Genomic DNA, 12,400 nt, shown 5'->3' on the forward strand with positions numbered 1-12,400 from the left:
GCATCTTGCTGCTGTGGGTGTCAGAGCACAGGAACTTTACTACAGGAACTTTGTCACAGAAGAAGTGGTCAATGCGGTTGGGACCACAGAAGGAACCTCCAAACACGCACCATGTGTAGACGATGGCACTGAGGAAGGCAAATAGGTAGGATGATGCTACCAGCTGCCAGCAGACGCGTCTGGAGATGATGGTCACATAAAGCAGGGGCTGGCAGATAGCAACGTGCTGACATGGGCATGGACATGGCATGTGGGTGCTTATTTCCAGCTTATTTCCATTTATCTCACCATTTAAGTAAATAGGACTTAAGAAATGTACAACACCCCTTAATTCTGAATCTGATGAGCCCTTGATGTGCCCAAATACTCCTTACCACTGGGTGGTCTCAGCACAGTTCATCATTCTCAGTTATGAATTCTATTGCTTACAATTCCCTTCTTTGAAGTGAAATCTCTTGCGAAGCTGCAGCCTGGGGAGGGATTCCCCCTAATATTCAAAGCTGGAGCTTGAGACCTTGATTCCCACCAGCTTCTTCTCTTTGAAAGGCACAAACAAATGCAATGAATCTTTTGAAACCTTTTTTCTGACTCTTCTTGAGCAAGCAAATGTAAAAATACACTTCCTCTTCCTCCCACCCCAGCAGCTTTACTAAACAGCTCACAGGTAAGAGTGAAGAATTTTATTGGAGCTGAGGGACAAGGTCCAGAATCTTGCAAAAAAAAAAAAAAAATTCATCTTTATCAGTGTCCTGGGTTTAGCAGTAGCAGTCATTTTTCTCCTTCGTGGTAGCTTGTGCAGTGCTGTGTTTTGACTTCCAGCCTGGGAACAGTGCTGGTGATACCAATGTTTTCGGTTGTTGCTAAGTGATGTTTACCCTGACCAAGGACATTGTGAGGCTCATGTTCTGCCAGGGAGGAGGGGAAGCTGTGAGGATGCAGAGACGGGGTGCCTGACCCAGGCTAGCCAAGGAGGTGTTCCGTACCACAGCACGTCATGCTCGGGGTGGGGGGTAACTGGGAGTTACCTGGAAGGACACAGGCTTCCGAGTGGGACTCATTTCTTGGCCCGTGGTATTGTATTCTCTTCCCTTGTTATTTTCTCTTATCATTGTTGTCGTTGGTGGTAGTGGTGGTGATTTGTGTTGTACATTGATTGCTGGACTGCTCTTATCTCCCCATGGGAGTTGCACTCTTTCAATCCTCCTCCCCATCCCTCCAGGAGCGGGGAAGGGGAGAGCCCTGGGGTGGGGTGGGGCCTCGCTTGCTCTCAGCCCAGCACCACTCACTGGGAGTGAGTGAACAAGCTGTCTGGCTAGGGTATAAACCACGACAATCAGTGACAAAAGTTATAACTGAATAAAACTGATTGGTGTTTCCTGTGAGGAAAAGAGGCCTGGGATAATTCTGGGCAGTTTCTTCATATAGGCTGGTGACTGCAAAGTAAATTGGAGTTTGAGGTTCCTTCTCCTCTTGATTTCTTCCAGGGAAGATGTGAAGGCTGGGTCCATTTCTCATGCAATACTGTCACTGACTTTTGTTCAGGAACTGTGGTAGAACCTACATAAAATCAGGAGGGTTAGTGGAATATCCCAATGTTTTAGTGTCTTATAGGCTTTCTCACTTGACATGAAATCTTCATGTCCTGGATGATACAACTCTTTTGTGTTGTAAGTGGCTGAAAAGCCTTCTCCCTCACTCCACCAGAGCCCTCTTCACCTCCTTGTTCCTCAGGCTGTAGATAAATGGGTTGAGCATGGGGGTGACTACGGCATAGAAGATGGAGGCCACCTTATCCAGGCTCCTGTGGAATCCTTTGATGGTGACCAAAGCTTGTTCATGTGCCTTCCTAGTGATGGCTGAACCTGACCCCGATTCAGGGATTGACTTGATCTGTGTTGGCTTGGTTTGGCTTCGTCTTGGACCTCCTCATAATCCCCAACTCGCTTGATGCTCTGAAATCTTGGCTGAACTTGGCCTAGGTCTCTGTTTCTGCTCTGCTTCTCTTGCTCAGGTACTGTGGGATGGTCCCTGCGCACAATGGTGTTCTTCTTCAGTTCGGTTTAGATAGATTAAGGAGACAAACCCCTGTGGCACTCCCCGTGTTCCTGCAGAATAGAACCCATTACCCTCTGCCCCCAACAGCCCAACCAGTGCTCACTCCTCTGGCAGTCCCTCTCCATCCAGACCATATCCCTGCATGGGCAAATTAGGAGATAGTCCAATCAGTGAGGGAAATTAGAGTAAGAAATTGAATATTACATTCAAGTGTTATTTTCTGATCCTTTGTGCTATCTCCTTTACCAAGTATAATATTAGGTTTTTAGTGTTCGTTTGATTGGCAACACTTTGTTTTGGCAGTGGCTTTGGCATGATGTTTATCTGCTGATTTTGTCCCAGAAGACTTCAGGGCTTCATTTGACACCAAGGACTTTCGTTTCCCCACCTTATTTCTTCTGCTTACAGACCTGGTTTTCAATGATTTGCAAGTCTTGCTTTGTTTCTACAACGGGCTTGTGCTACAATACCGCAGACAATCTGATGTATCTGCTGTATGTCATTATGTATCATTTTTTCCCCTTCCTGTTCGTCCTTTAAGCTATATACTGCATATATTTGACAAACTAGAAGGGAGAAAACAAGGCACGGTGAAGGTTTTTAAGGAAGCCCTCCAATTTCAAAGGCCTCTGATCTTCCTTGCTTTTCAGCATTTAATTGCATTGATCCTGGCTCCTTCACTGACCACAAGTATAAGACCCTTTTGCCCTGGATCTAAGTCACCATCAACAGGCTTAATTTGTAAGTGACATAGACAATTTAGTTCTCCCTGGTGTGCTTTAGCATGAGCTGGCCATGGGCATAGGATGTGGGTGCTTATTTCCAGCTTATTTCCATTTATCTCACCATTTAAGTAAACAGGACATAAGATGAATGCAAAACACCCCTTAAAATGAATGGGATGAGTCTTTGATGTGCCCAAATACTCCTTACCACTGGGTGGTCTCAGCACAGTTCATCATTCTCAGTTATGAATTCCATTGCTTACAATTCCCTTCTTTGAAGCGAAATCTTTTGTGAAGCTGAAGCCTGGGGAGGGATTCCCCCTGGTATTCAAAGCTGAAGCCTGGGGAGGGATTCCCCCTGATATTCAAAGCTGGAGCTTGAGACCTTGATTCCCACCAGCTTCTTCTCTTTGAATGGCACAAACAAATGCAATGAATCTTTTGAAACCTTTTCTCTCTTTTTCAGCAAACAAATGTAAAACTACACTTCCTCTTCCCTCCCACCCCAGCAGCTTTAATAAAGAACTCACAGGTAAGAGGGAGGAAATTTCTAACAGCTGAGGAACAAGGTCCAGAATCTTGCAAGAAAAAGACATCTTTACCAGTGACAGAAGTTATGACTGAGTAAAGCTGATTGGTGTTTCCTGCGAGGAAAAGACGCCTGGGATAATTCAGGGCAATTTCTTCATATAGGCTGGTGACTGCGAAGTGAAATGAAGTTTGAGGTTCCTCTCCTCTTGGTTTACTTCCAAGAAAGAAAAAAAGTGATTTGTGGGGTTCATTTCTCATTAAATACTGTAATTGACTTTTGTGCATGAACTGTGGAAGAAACTACATAAAATCATGAGGATTAGAGGAAAATACCAATGTTTCAGTGCCCCATAGGCTTTCTCAAATCACATGAAATGTTCATGTCCGGGATGATACAACTCTTCTATGTTGCCAGCTGTTGAAAAGCCTTCCCCTACACTTCACCAGAGCCCTCTTCACATCCTTGTTCCTCAGGCTGTAGATGAATGGGTTGAGCATGGGGATGACCACGGCATAGAAAATGGAGGCCACCTTATCCAGGCTTCTGTGGCTAGAAGAAGGTTGTAGGTACATGAAGAATGCTGACCCAAAGTATATGGACACAGCCGTTAAATGGGAGGCACAGGTGTGGAAGGCTCTGACCGTGCTCTGTGCTGAGCACATCCTCAGCACGGTGCAGAGGATAGAGATGTAGGAGAGCAAAATGACCACACTTGTGCCCACCACATTGATGGTGACGAAGGCAAAGATGACCCTCTCGCTGTTGTGCATGTCGGAGCACACGAGCTTTAGCACAGGGACGACGTCGCAGAAGAAGTGGTCAATGCGGTTGGGACCACAGAAGGAACCTCCAAACACGCACCATGTAAAGATGATGGCACTGGGGAAGGCAAATAGGTAAGATGATGCTACCAGCTGCCAGCAGACACGGCTGGAGATGATGGTCACATAAAGCAGGGGCTGGCAGATAGCAACGTGCCGATCATAGGCCATCATGGCCAGGAGGTGGCACTCACTAATAGCAAAGAAAGCGAACATGAGGAACTGCATCATGCAGCCAAGAAAAGAAAGGGTTTTGTCCTCTGATAACAGGTCTGCCAGCAGCCTGGGGGAGATGACTGTGGAATAGCAGATGTCAATGAAGGCAAAATGGGTGAGGAAGAAGTACATGGGGGTGTGGAGGCTGGGAGACACCCGAACCAAGATGATAATGCCAGAGTTCCCCACCAGAGTGACAATGTAAATCAACAGAAACAACACAAACAGAGGGGTCTGCGCAAGAGGGCTGTCTGTAATTCCCAACAGGATGAATTCAGTCTGGGTCTGATTTCCTTCCATGACCTGGTGCTACCTGCTGAGGCAAAAGGAAGAGAAACATAACAGTTTTTAGAAGTGGAGATTCATTTTTGGACCATATTTGACTCCAATCAATCACATTTTTAAGTGCCACATTTTGGTTGAATTCATATGTTATGCTATCTTTTTAACCAAAATCATATGGTTTTTTGGTCTTCACTTAGTGTATTTATAAAGGAACAGGAAGCACACTGAAGCCACAAATGACATTTTTGGTTTTCTATACTGGAACACTTAAAACGATGGATTTATTTAGGCACTTTTGGACCATATTGTAATTCAAACAATGACCAGTTTAACTGCTACATTACTGTATATTCCACATATTTTCTAACCCAAATTATATATATTTTATGTTATACAGTTGAGGTATCTTGAACTGGGACCGCATTCTAGGAACAAACAGTATTTTCAATGCTAGGACTCTTAAAACTATGGATTTATTCAAGCACATGTGTTTTCAGATTAAAGAAAAAGAATCAGATCTTTCTTCACTTTCACTCTTCAGTTTTCAGAGTTAATTTGGTCAGAAGACACCTGAAAACCTCATAGTAGCGCATGTAAACCAGGGGGATAGAAAGTCCCAGTCCCAGTGAAATCCAGCTTACACGTGAATGAACTGCACGCATTTTCCCTTGCCTTTTAGTTATCATTCCAGTCACCAAATCACATTTATCAAACTATTTGACTTTATTCATAACAGATAAAATTCACATGATTTATACCTCTCTGAGCTCCAGCACAATGAAGCATCCTAAACCTATGAGCATTAAGCTGCTTGCATTAAAAAGTTGATGTTACAATGTGCTTATTTGTTAGTGACTATATTCTGCTGACAATCTGCAATGTTGCATTTCTTTATAACAAAATAAGATTCATCCTCATTTAACTCTTGAATAAATCAGTGCATCTTGCTTTAGCAGCCTCTGTAAAAGAAACACAACCTGCATCAGACATTGCTCCCTCTTATTATAAAAAGAACCCACATTGATAAGGCTGTTTTCTGACACAGCTTTCCCAAAGAGGCCCTGAGGACATGAAGAAGAAATACCACTGCTTCAATGAAGGTGAGGCTCTGCTTTGTGTTGATGTTACCTCCTGTGACTTCCGTCTGCCACCGAGTGATGGGAGCCATGGGTTAATCCCCAAAGCAGCAGAGAACATCTATGTGCCGGCATCAGCTCTGTTAAGCACCCGATGTGAAGAGAGGTGAACTCCTTCAGACTCCAAGAGCCCAGCTTGTGGTGCTGAGGCTGTAAATACAGTTGCATGTGCTCTGCTGGGAGGAAGCCTCCAGGGTGCTCATGACTTACCTGAGGAAAACAAAGAGAAGCAAAAAGCAAAGGGTATGAAATCACCTCTGAAAGGCATTGTGGTGCTTGGGAATCTGAGAGTCATGGAGTGGATGACCCAAGCCTGAGCACAGCTACACAGCAACAGTGCTGAGCAGCTCATAGGATGCTTCTGGCATACTTGTGGACTATGCAAAGGTTTTGGTCTCACCTTGGCAACAGAATGAGGAGGGATTTAGAGACATTCCTGATCTTACAGAGGGTCCCTAAATACAACACGAAGAGCAAGTGACTCCTTCTCTGGAGCTGCTGCTGTCCCTCTGTGCACACTTGCGTGCCCAGTTTTCCAGCCCCAATAGGATTATCCACATGTAGTGCCTGGATGGCCAACACCTGAGCTGGTGCTTTAGGGCTTCCACTGTATTGAAGGGTGAGAAATGGGCATTTGAAGCAGTGATGAATTGTCCCAGGGTGAGCTAATAGGCCTTTATCCACCTGAGCAGCCTCAGCTGGGGCTTCATCCCTACCCTCCACCCATTTACCCCTCATCTCTATTTAAGCTCAGCCCAAGGGTTTTGCACTATGCTTGAGAAATTCTTGTTTCCAGTTTAGCATTAGCTGTGCCCATCTATGGAATCCATTGATGGTGATCTGAGGTTGCTTGTGGACTTCCCTAGCAATTGCTGGACCTAAACCTGACCAGGGGATTGACTTGACCTGTGTTGGCTTGGTTTTGGACATGCTTCATAGTCTCCAACTCGCCTGATGCTCTGGAATCTTGGCTGAACTTGGCCTAGGTCTCTGTTCCTGCTCTACTTTTCCTGCTCAGGTACCATGGGATGGTCCCTGCACACAGTGGTGTTCTCCTTCGGTTCAATTTAGATAGATTAGTCCCTATGGCACTCCCCATGTTCCTGCAGAGTAGAATCCATTACCCTCTGCACCCAACAGCCCAGCCACTGCTCACTCCTCTGGCAGTCCCTCTCCATCCAGACCATATCCCTGCATGGGCACAATAGGAGATAGTCTATTCAGTGAGGGAATTAGAGTGATCAATTGAACTTTATACTCGAGTGTTATTCTGCGGTCATTAGTATCACCTCCATTTTCCAAATACAATTGTAGAATGATGTTTTTGAGTAGGTGGTTTGGTAATGGGTTTCCAGTCTTAGTAAAAACTCATAAAGCTGTCCAGCTTGAGGGTTTCTGTAGTTACAAGGTGCTGAGATGTCAGCACTAAGAGATGCTCTTTGTCAATAACCTCACAGCAATTTCTGATTTCAGTGTATTCTGGCTCCCAGAAGACAGCCCATCTCAGGGGTTGAGGCAGTAATAGCTCCAGATGCCTGACTTGTGAAGTCCCTTAGGCAACTTTCCAATTATATTTAAAGGAGGGAGAAAACAAGACTGGCATGGGGTGATGTGCCCAATGAGACTGCTGGCAGCTTATGTCAACCATCTAAGCTGGAAAGCAATAGTGAAGACAGGAGCCTCTGGGAGACACAGCCATACATGGACAGGCAACACCATGTAGAACTAAACAGGGAAGGAAAGGAGACTTGGAGGATTTCATGGAATGGTGAAGCACAGCCTCATAGAATCACAAAATTTCTTCTCTGAAGCTCTGGTATATAAAGCAAGCTGGGAGGTGGAAAAATACTATCAAGACAGAGATGCTTCCGTGTAATAGTCATGCAAACGGGCAAGGAAGATCTGCTTAGAGGCAATGCCAAAGGAATGTAGCAGTGATTGTCACAGGAGCTTAAATTGCCTTTTCTCTTTGCAAAGATCTCCTTGCTTAGTGGTAATGGTTATACTGGGACAAATATAAACATGTACAGAAGAAATGTCTAATATCTTATGTATTTACCCCCTCTCCTGACACAATCCTTTTTGGGGATGTATTTTATCCTATTTAAGAGATCAGCATAGACAATTTCAATAGGATATGCTCTATTTGTCTGTATTGTTGCCTTTCTAGTTCCCCTCAGCAATGATAAGGTGCAGGTTCTGTCTTTGAATGATTTCCTTGGAGAAAGGAACAAGAGGTAGGCACGATAATAGCTCAGCCTGAAAGAGGCTGGGTCTTCAACAGGAAACCAGAAGTGGCATCTCAGGTACTGTTTTGGGGGATGGTGGTGGAACTAGTTTTAAACTCCTCTCAAATGTCTGTGTTTGAGATACATGGTTATGTTATAAATCCTTTCTAAATGGAAGTTTTACTTCCTGACCTTAATCTGGCAGGAAATCAGTTGCTTGAAAGTATTTGCTGTTTGCTTAAGATGTAAGTTGAATGATAGAAATTAAAGGGAAAAACACATTTTTAACAAGTCACCAGTGAAGCTGGAAGATACTGGAGAAGCAAAGATAAATTCATATGCCCGTCTCTCTCTTCTAGGTATTTATTCTGAGATGAGAGCAGTTATTGAGATGCAGTTTAGCCCCAAAGTAGCCACTAACCTTGTTATTAATCAGTTGTTTTTAATGAAAACCAACATATTGCTTTTATTTCTGAGCACTTAGACTAAGGAGCAACAAATTCAGACTCTGAGCTACCTGGGGTAATGAAAAGAGTCTCTGGGACATCTTCAACCTGAAAAGCAGCATGAAAGTTAATATTTCTTTACCCTGTATTATCAGAGCAGTCAACCTGAGCTGCTCTTCCCTTAATGTGGAGAAAACTGCAGGCAGATGGAAACATAATGAAGACCACGGTGATGTCCAAGGGAAAACTTGTTTTGTTGGCTTCAGACTTCCTTTGAAATCAGTGTGTGAAGATTGAAGATACATTCAAAGCTTGGTTTAAGAGCTTGAGTAGTAGATGTAGTCAGTGACTCCCTGCATGGGCAGGTGGTTGTGGACCATCTAAGCATCCTGCCAAGGTGCCTGGCTGTGTTTCATTAGAGAATGTCTTCATTATCTACAGAGAACAGGCTTAAACCCCACTAATAGTTAAGCAAGGGATTAAGCCATCATAACCAAGCCCACGGAAACCACCCTGCTGCCTGGGAGCTGGGAGCCTCTTGGACACTGATGGCCTGGGAAAACTGGACTACGGTGACAGAGTTTGTTTTCAAGGGGTTCACAGATTGCCTCGACTTCCAGGTTACCCTTTTGTGCTTTTCCTGCTCATCTATGTCACCACCGTGATAGGAAACCTTGGCATCATTGCTGCAGTCTGGCTCGATTCCCAGCTTCGGAGCCCCATGTACTTCTTCCTCAGCCACTTGTCCTTCTTGGATCTGTGCTACTCCTCCGTGGTGATACCCAAAATGCTGCTGAACCTCTTGTCTGAAAGGAAGAGTATTTCTTTTGCTGGCTGCTTCCTACAGCTCTATTTCTATGCTGCTTTTGCAATCACAGAGTGCTACCTCCTGGCTGGGATGGCATATGACAGCTATGTTGCCATCTGCAACCCCTTGCGTTAACCCATCCTCATGTCCAAGAACGTCTGTGTTTCCATCTTAGGTGGGTCCTATGCAGTTGGGCTTTTTAATTCAGCTGTCTCCACAGGCTTTGCATTGAGGGTGTCCTTCTGTGGCCCTAATGTCATTGACCACTTCTTCTGCGATGGGCCACCACTCTCAAAGTTGGCTTGTTCTTATACTTCCCTCAACCAAGTGTTGCTGTTTGCTATTGGGGGCTTCAATGAGGTCACCACAATATCAGTCATCCTCATCTCCTATGGCCACATCCTCTTCACCGTCATGAGGACAGGCTCTGTGCTGGGCAAAGCTTTTGGTACCTGTGCATCCCACCTAGTGGCTGTCACCATCTTCTATGGGACCCTTATCTTCATGTACCTACAGCCCAGCTCCAGCTACAACGTGGGCAGGGACAAAACAGTTTCTGTCTTTTACACCACGGTGACCCCAATGTTGAACCCTTTCATCTACAGCCTGAGGAACAAGGAGGTAAAGAGTGCTCTGAAGAGAACAGTGGGGAGAACAATTATTTCCCTGCCGAAGTGGTAAATGGTTTGACACTTAGTGATGGGAGTGGGGTTGGTGTTTTTGAGTCTTTTTGAGGTTGGAGAGAAGCTGTGATGATACTTCTATATATTATTGTCCATTTTGTAGACCAGCTTTATCGATGTGGGAGTAATTTGCTATACATTTGCCTCTTGATTGTGTATTTCATAACAGGAGAAACACATACTCACTGAAGAGCCACCAAAGGTTGATTTGTGATGAAACATGCTAAAATGTCCAACTTGTTCCTGAATATTTGAAGGCAAGAATGTGTTGGATTTTCCTATGTACCTGCCATTGCTTAAGCAACCCCAAATCGCTTCTTTCTTGAAGGGAAATATGATGACAAGGCTCAGTCCTGTTAAAATAACCCATTTATGAGATTTCTGCTGAGGACTTGGACTAGTTTCTCAGCTGTCTTTTCAAGAGCCCACTTGTGGTCTCTTACAGCTGGGACACCATTCACCAGTATGGTGGACGCTCTACCAAGTGCTGTACCTCTTCCAGCCATGAGATGTGATCTATGGACTTAAGGTGAATTTCAGTGCTTCCAGGTAATCCCCATGACAGATGGGAGCATGCAGAAGAACACACAGAGCAGACCAAGGAGGCTTGGAGGAGAGAGGAGGAAGAAAAGTTTCCTAAAGCTGCAGGAAACAGGGAAGCTGGAGAGGAGCTTCTTGGAATTTTCTTCCCTGATCAACGACCCATCAAAGAATGTTCAAAGGTATTTGAAGATTTCCCTGCTGCGCTTTAATCCTTCAAAGTGCTTTTTATAGTGAAGAAATACTTCAAATGATTTTGTTAATATACAGAGCAAAGGATTGAACAATGATGGTTCCTAAATGTACTGTTGAGTGGAATTGTTCAATACGTATATTCAAACTTAATGTACAGTAAAGCCATGCTGCGTTTGTTGCAATAAAACACATTTCTATTTTTATTCTCTTTTTTTTTCTCTAAGCATGTAGTTCTCTGTATCCACAAGACCATTAGTTGTGGGATTTCACTGGCCAAAAATGGAGTTTAATAAGTAGACATTATATCTGATCTCAGTCTCCCTCCTTAGAAGGAACTCAAATGGCTCAAGTGAATGATGGTGCATAAAGATATAATAAAGATATGTAAAGATATCAGCTGCATATAGAATGTATATCATGATTCTGATATATTTAACTTCAGGACATCTGAATTTCAGGTGGATAAGGCCCACCCAGCATATGGGTCATGGCACTTCCTTAGGTCAGATTTCAGTTCTACGTAACTTCAATGTATTTTTTATTTGAAACTTCCCCTTTCCATTACCACCGTCATTATAAGAGGAAAATTAATAGGCTCAAAACATCCTTAGACACAACAGAGCTGATACTAGACAAGGAATTTAGTGATAAACACTTTGAAGGTTTATACCTAATAAACTGATGACTCTCTACCTGCTTTCTACAAGTTGTTTTTCCTCCTTGTCATGCTGTTGTAAGAAGCAAAATAAGTTTATTCTGGCAATAACTGGAATATGTGTTTTTAGTCACCTTTTCAGGGAAGGGGAGGGTGTTTTGAGCTGTGCCTGAAGTGGGAACAAACAGGAATCACTGGTGAAAGTGTTGGCACAGAAACTCCTCAAATATAAACCCTGCTGTTAAAATATTGCCATTTGTAGAAGCTAAACCCAACCAAACACTTGTCTGGGGTCAACACAGCTGTCTGCATTGCTCTTCTCCATCCATATTCGGGTTTGTTAATGCAAATTGTTGCTGGTTGTGCTTGTGACATTGATGCTTTCCTCCAGAAGCTCATGGGTTCCAGTGAGTCCTGCAGCATTTCTCAGCCATTCCTTTGGCCAACTGAATGGCACCACTGGAGTTCACAGACTGGAAGATAACCTGGGACACCTATAGCTCATGTGTTGGTCTGTATGTCACGCTGATGTGGAGCAAGGTGAGCCCAAACCCATCTCATTTGCCCATCTCTCAGCCAGTCCTTTAGGCTCTCAGGGATACAAATCAGTAGCCCAGTGACAGTCTCCCCAGGGAAGTGGTGGATTCCCTCCCATTGGACACTTAAGCTTCAGCTGGAGAAGGTGCTGGAACATCTAGCTTAGATCAGGCTTTGCCTAGAAAGGTTGGACCAGATGATCCTTGAGGTCCCTTCCACCCTGGTGTTCTCTGGTTCTGATGGAAAACTTAGCCTGTTCATGGGACCATGTGTGGGTCTTCTCTGGACATGGCAAATCCTCCTTTGGGCTACGCAGACTCTATTGATCCATCCAGTTCCCCCTGAGATATCATAGGATGTATGGACACAGGTCTGTCAGGCATGGCTTGTGTCCTTTAGGGTAGCCAGAGGGATGTATGGTAAGTCTCTGATAGTCCTGGACACCCACGTCTGAACAGCTGAGCCACCACCTTCATTTCTCCTGACTGCAAAGAGACTCTTGGCAGTTAGCTCATATACCAATGCTTAATGCTGTTGG

General features: G+C 44.3%; 2 protein-coding genes and 1 pseudogene across 2 annotated transcripts in view; 2 read left to right on the forward strand and 1 right to left on the reverse strand.

Moving 5' to 3' along the window:
• Positions 1 to 12,400, forward strand: part of LOC133280763 (olfactory receptor 14C36-like) — a 377,076-nt gene that overhangs the window by 172,477 nt on the left and 192,199 nt on the right. The gene's annotated exons all lie outside the window — the stretch shown is intronic.
• LOC133280737 (olfactory receptor 5AP2-like) lies at positions 3,690 to 4,649 on the reverse strand. Its single transcript, XM_061475671.1, has one exon. It carries the CDS (start codon positions 4,647 to 4,649, stop codon positions 3,690 to 3,692), a length of 960 nt encoding a protein of 319 aa, XP_061331655.1.
• LOC133280738 (olfactory receptor 5F1-like) lies at positions 8,993 to 9,933 on the forward strand (annotated as a pseudogene).

This window comes from Pezoporus flaviventris, unplaced genomic scaffold (assembly GCF_033815535.1).
Source record: "Pezoporus flaviventris isolate CSIRO_AGI_PZ_B2104156 unplaced genomic scaffold, CSIRO_AGI_Pfla_v1 ptg000088l, whole genome shotgun sequence".
In the NCBI taxonomy this organism is placed as follows: domain Eukaryota; kingdom Metazoa; phylum Chordata; class Aves; order Psittaciformes; family Psittacidae; genus Pezoporus; species Pezoporus flaviventris.

Coding starts and splice junctions, on each gene's coding strand:
- LOC133280737 (XM_061475671.1), bottom strand. CDS start 4,649: ATGGAAGGAAATCAGACCCAGACTGAATTCATCCTGTTGGGAATTACA.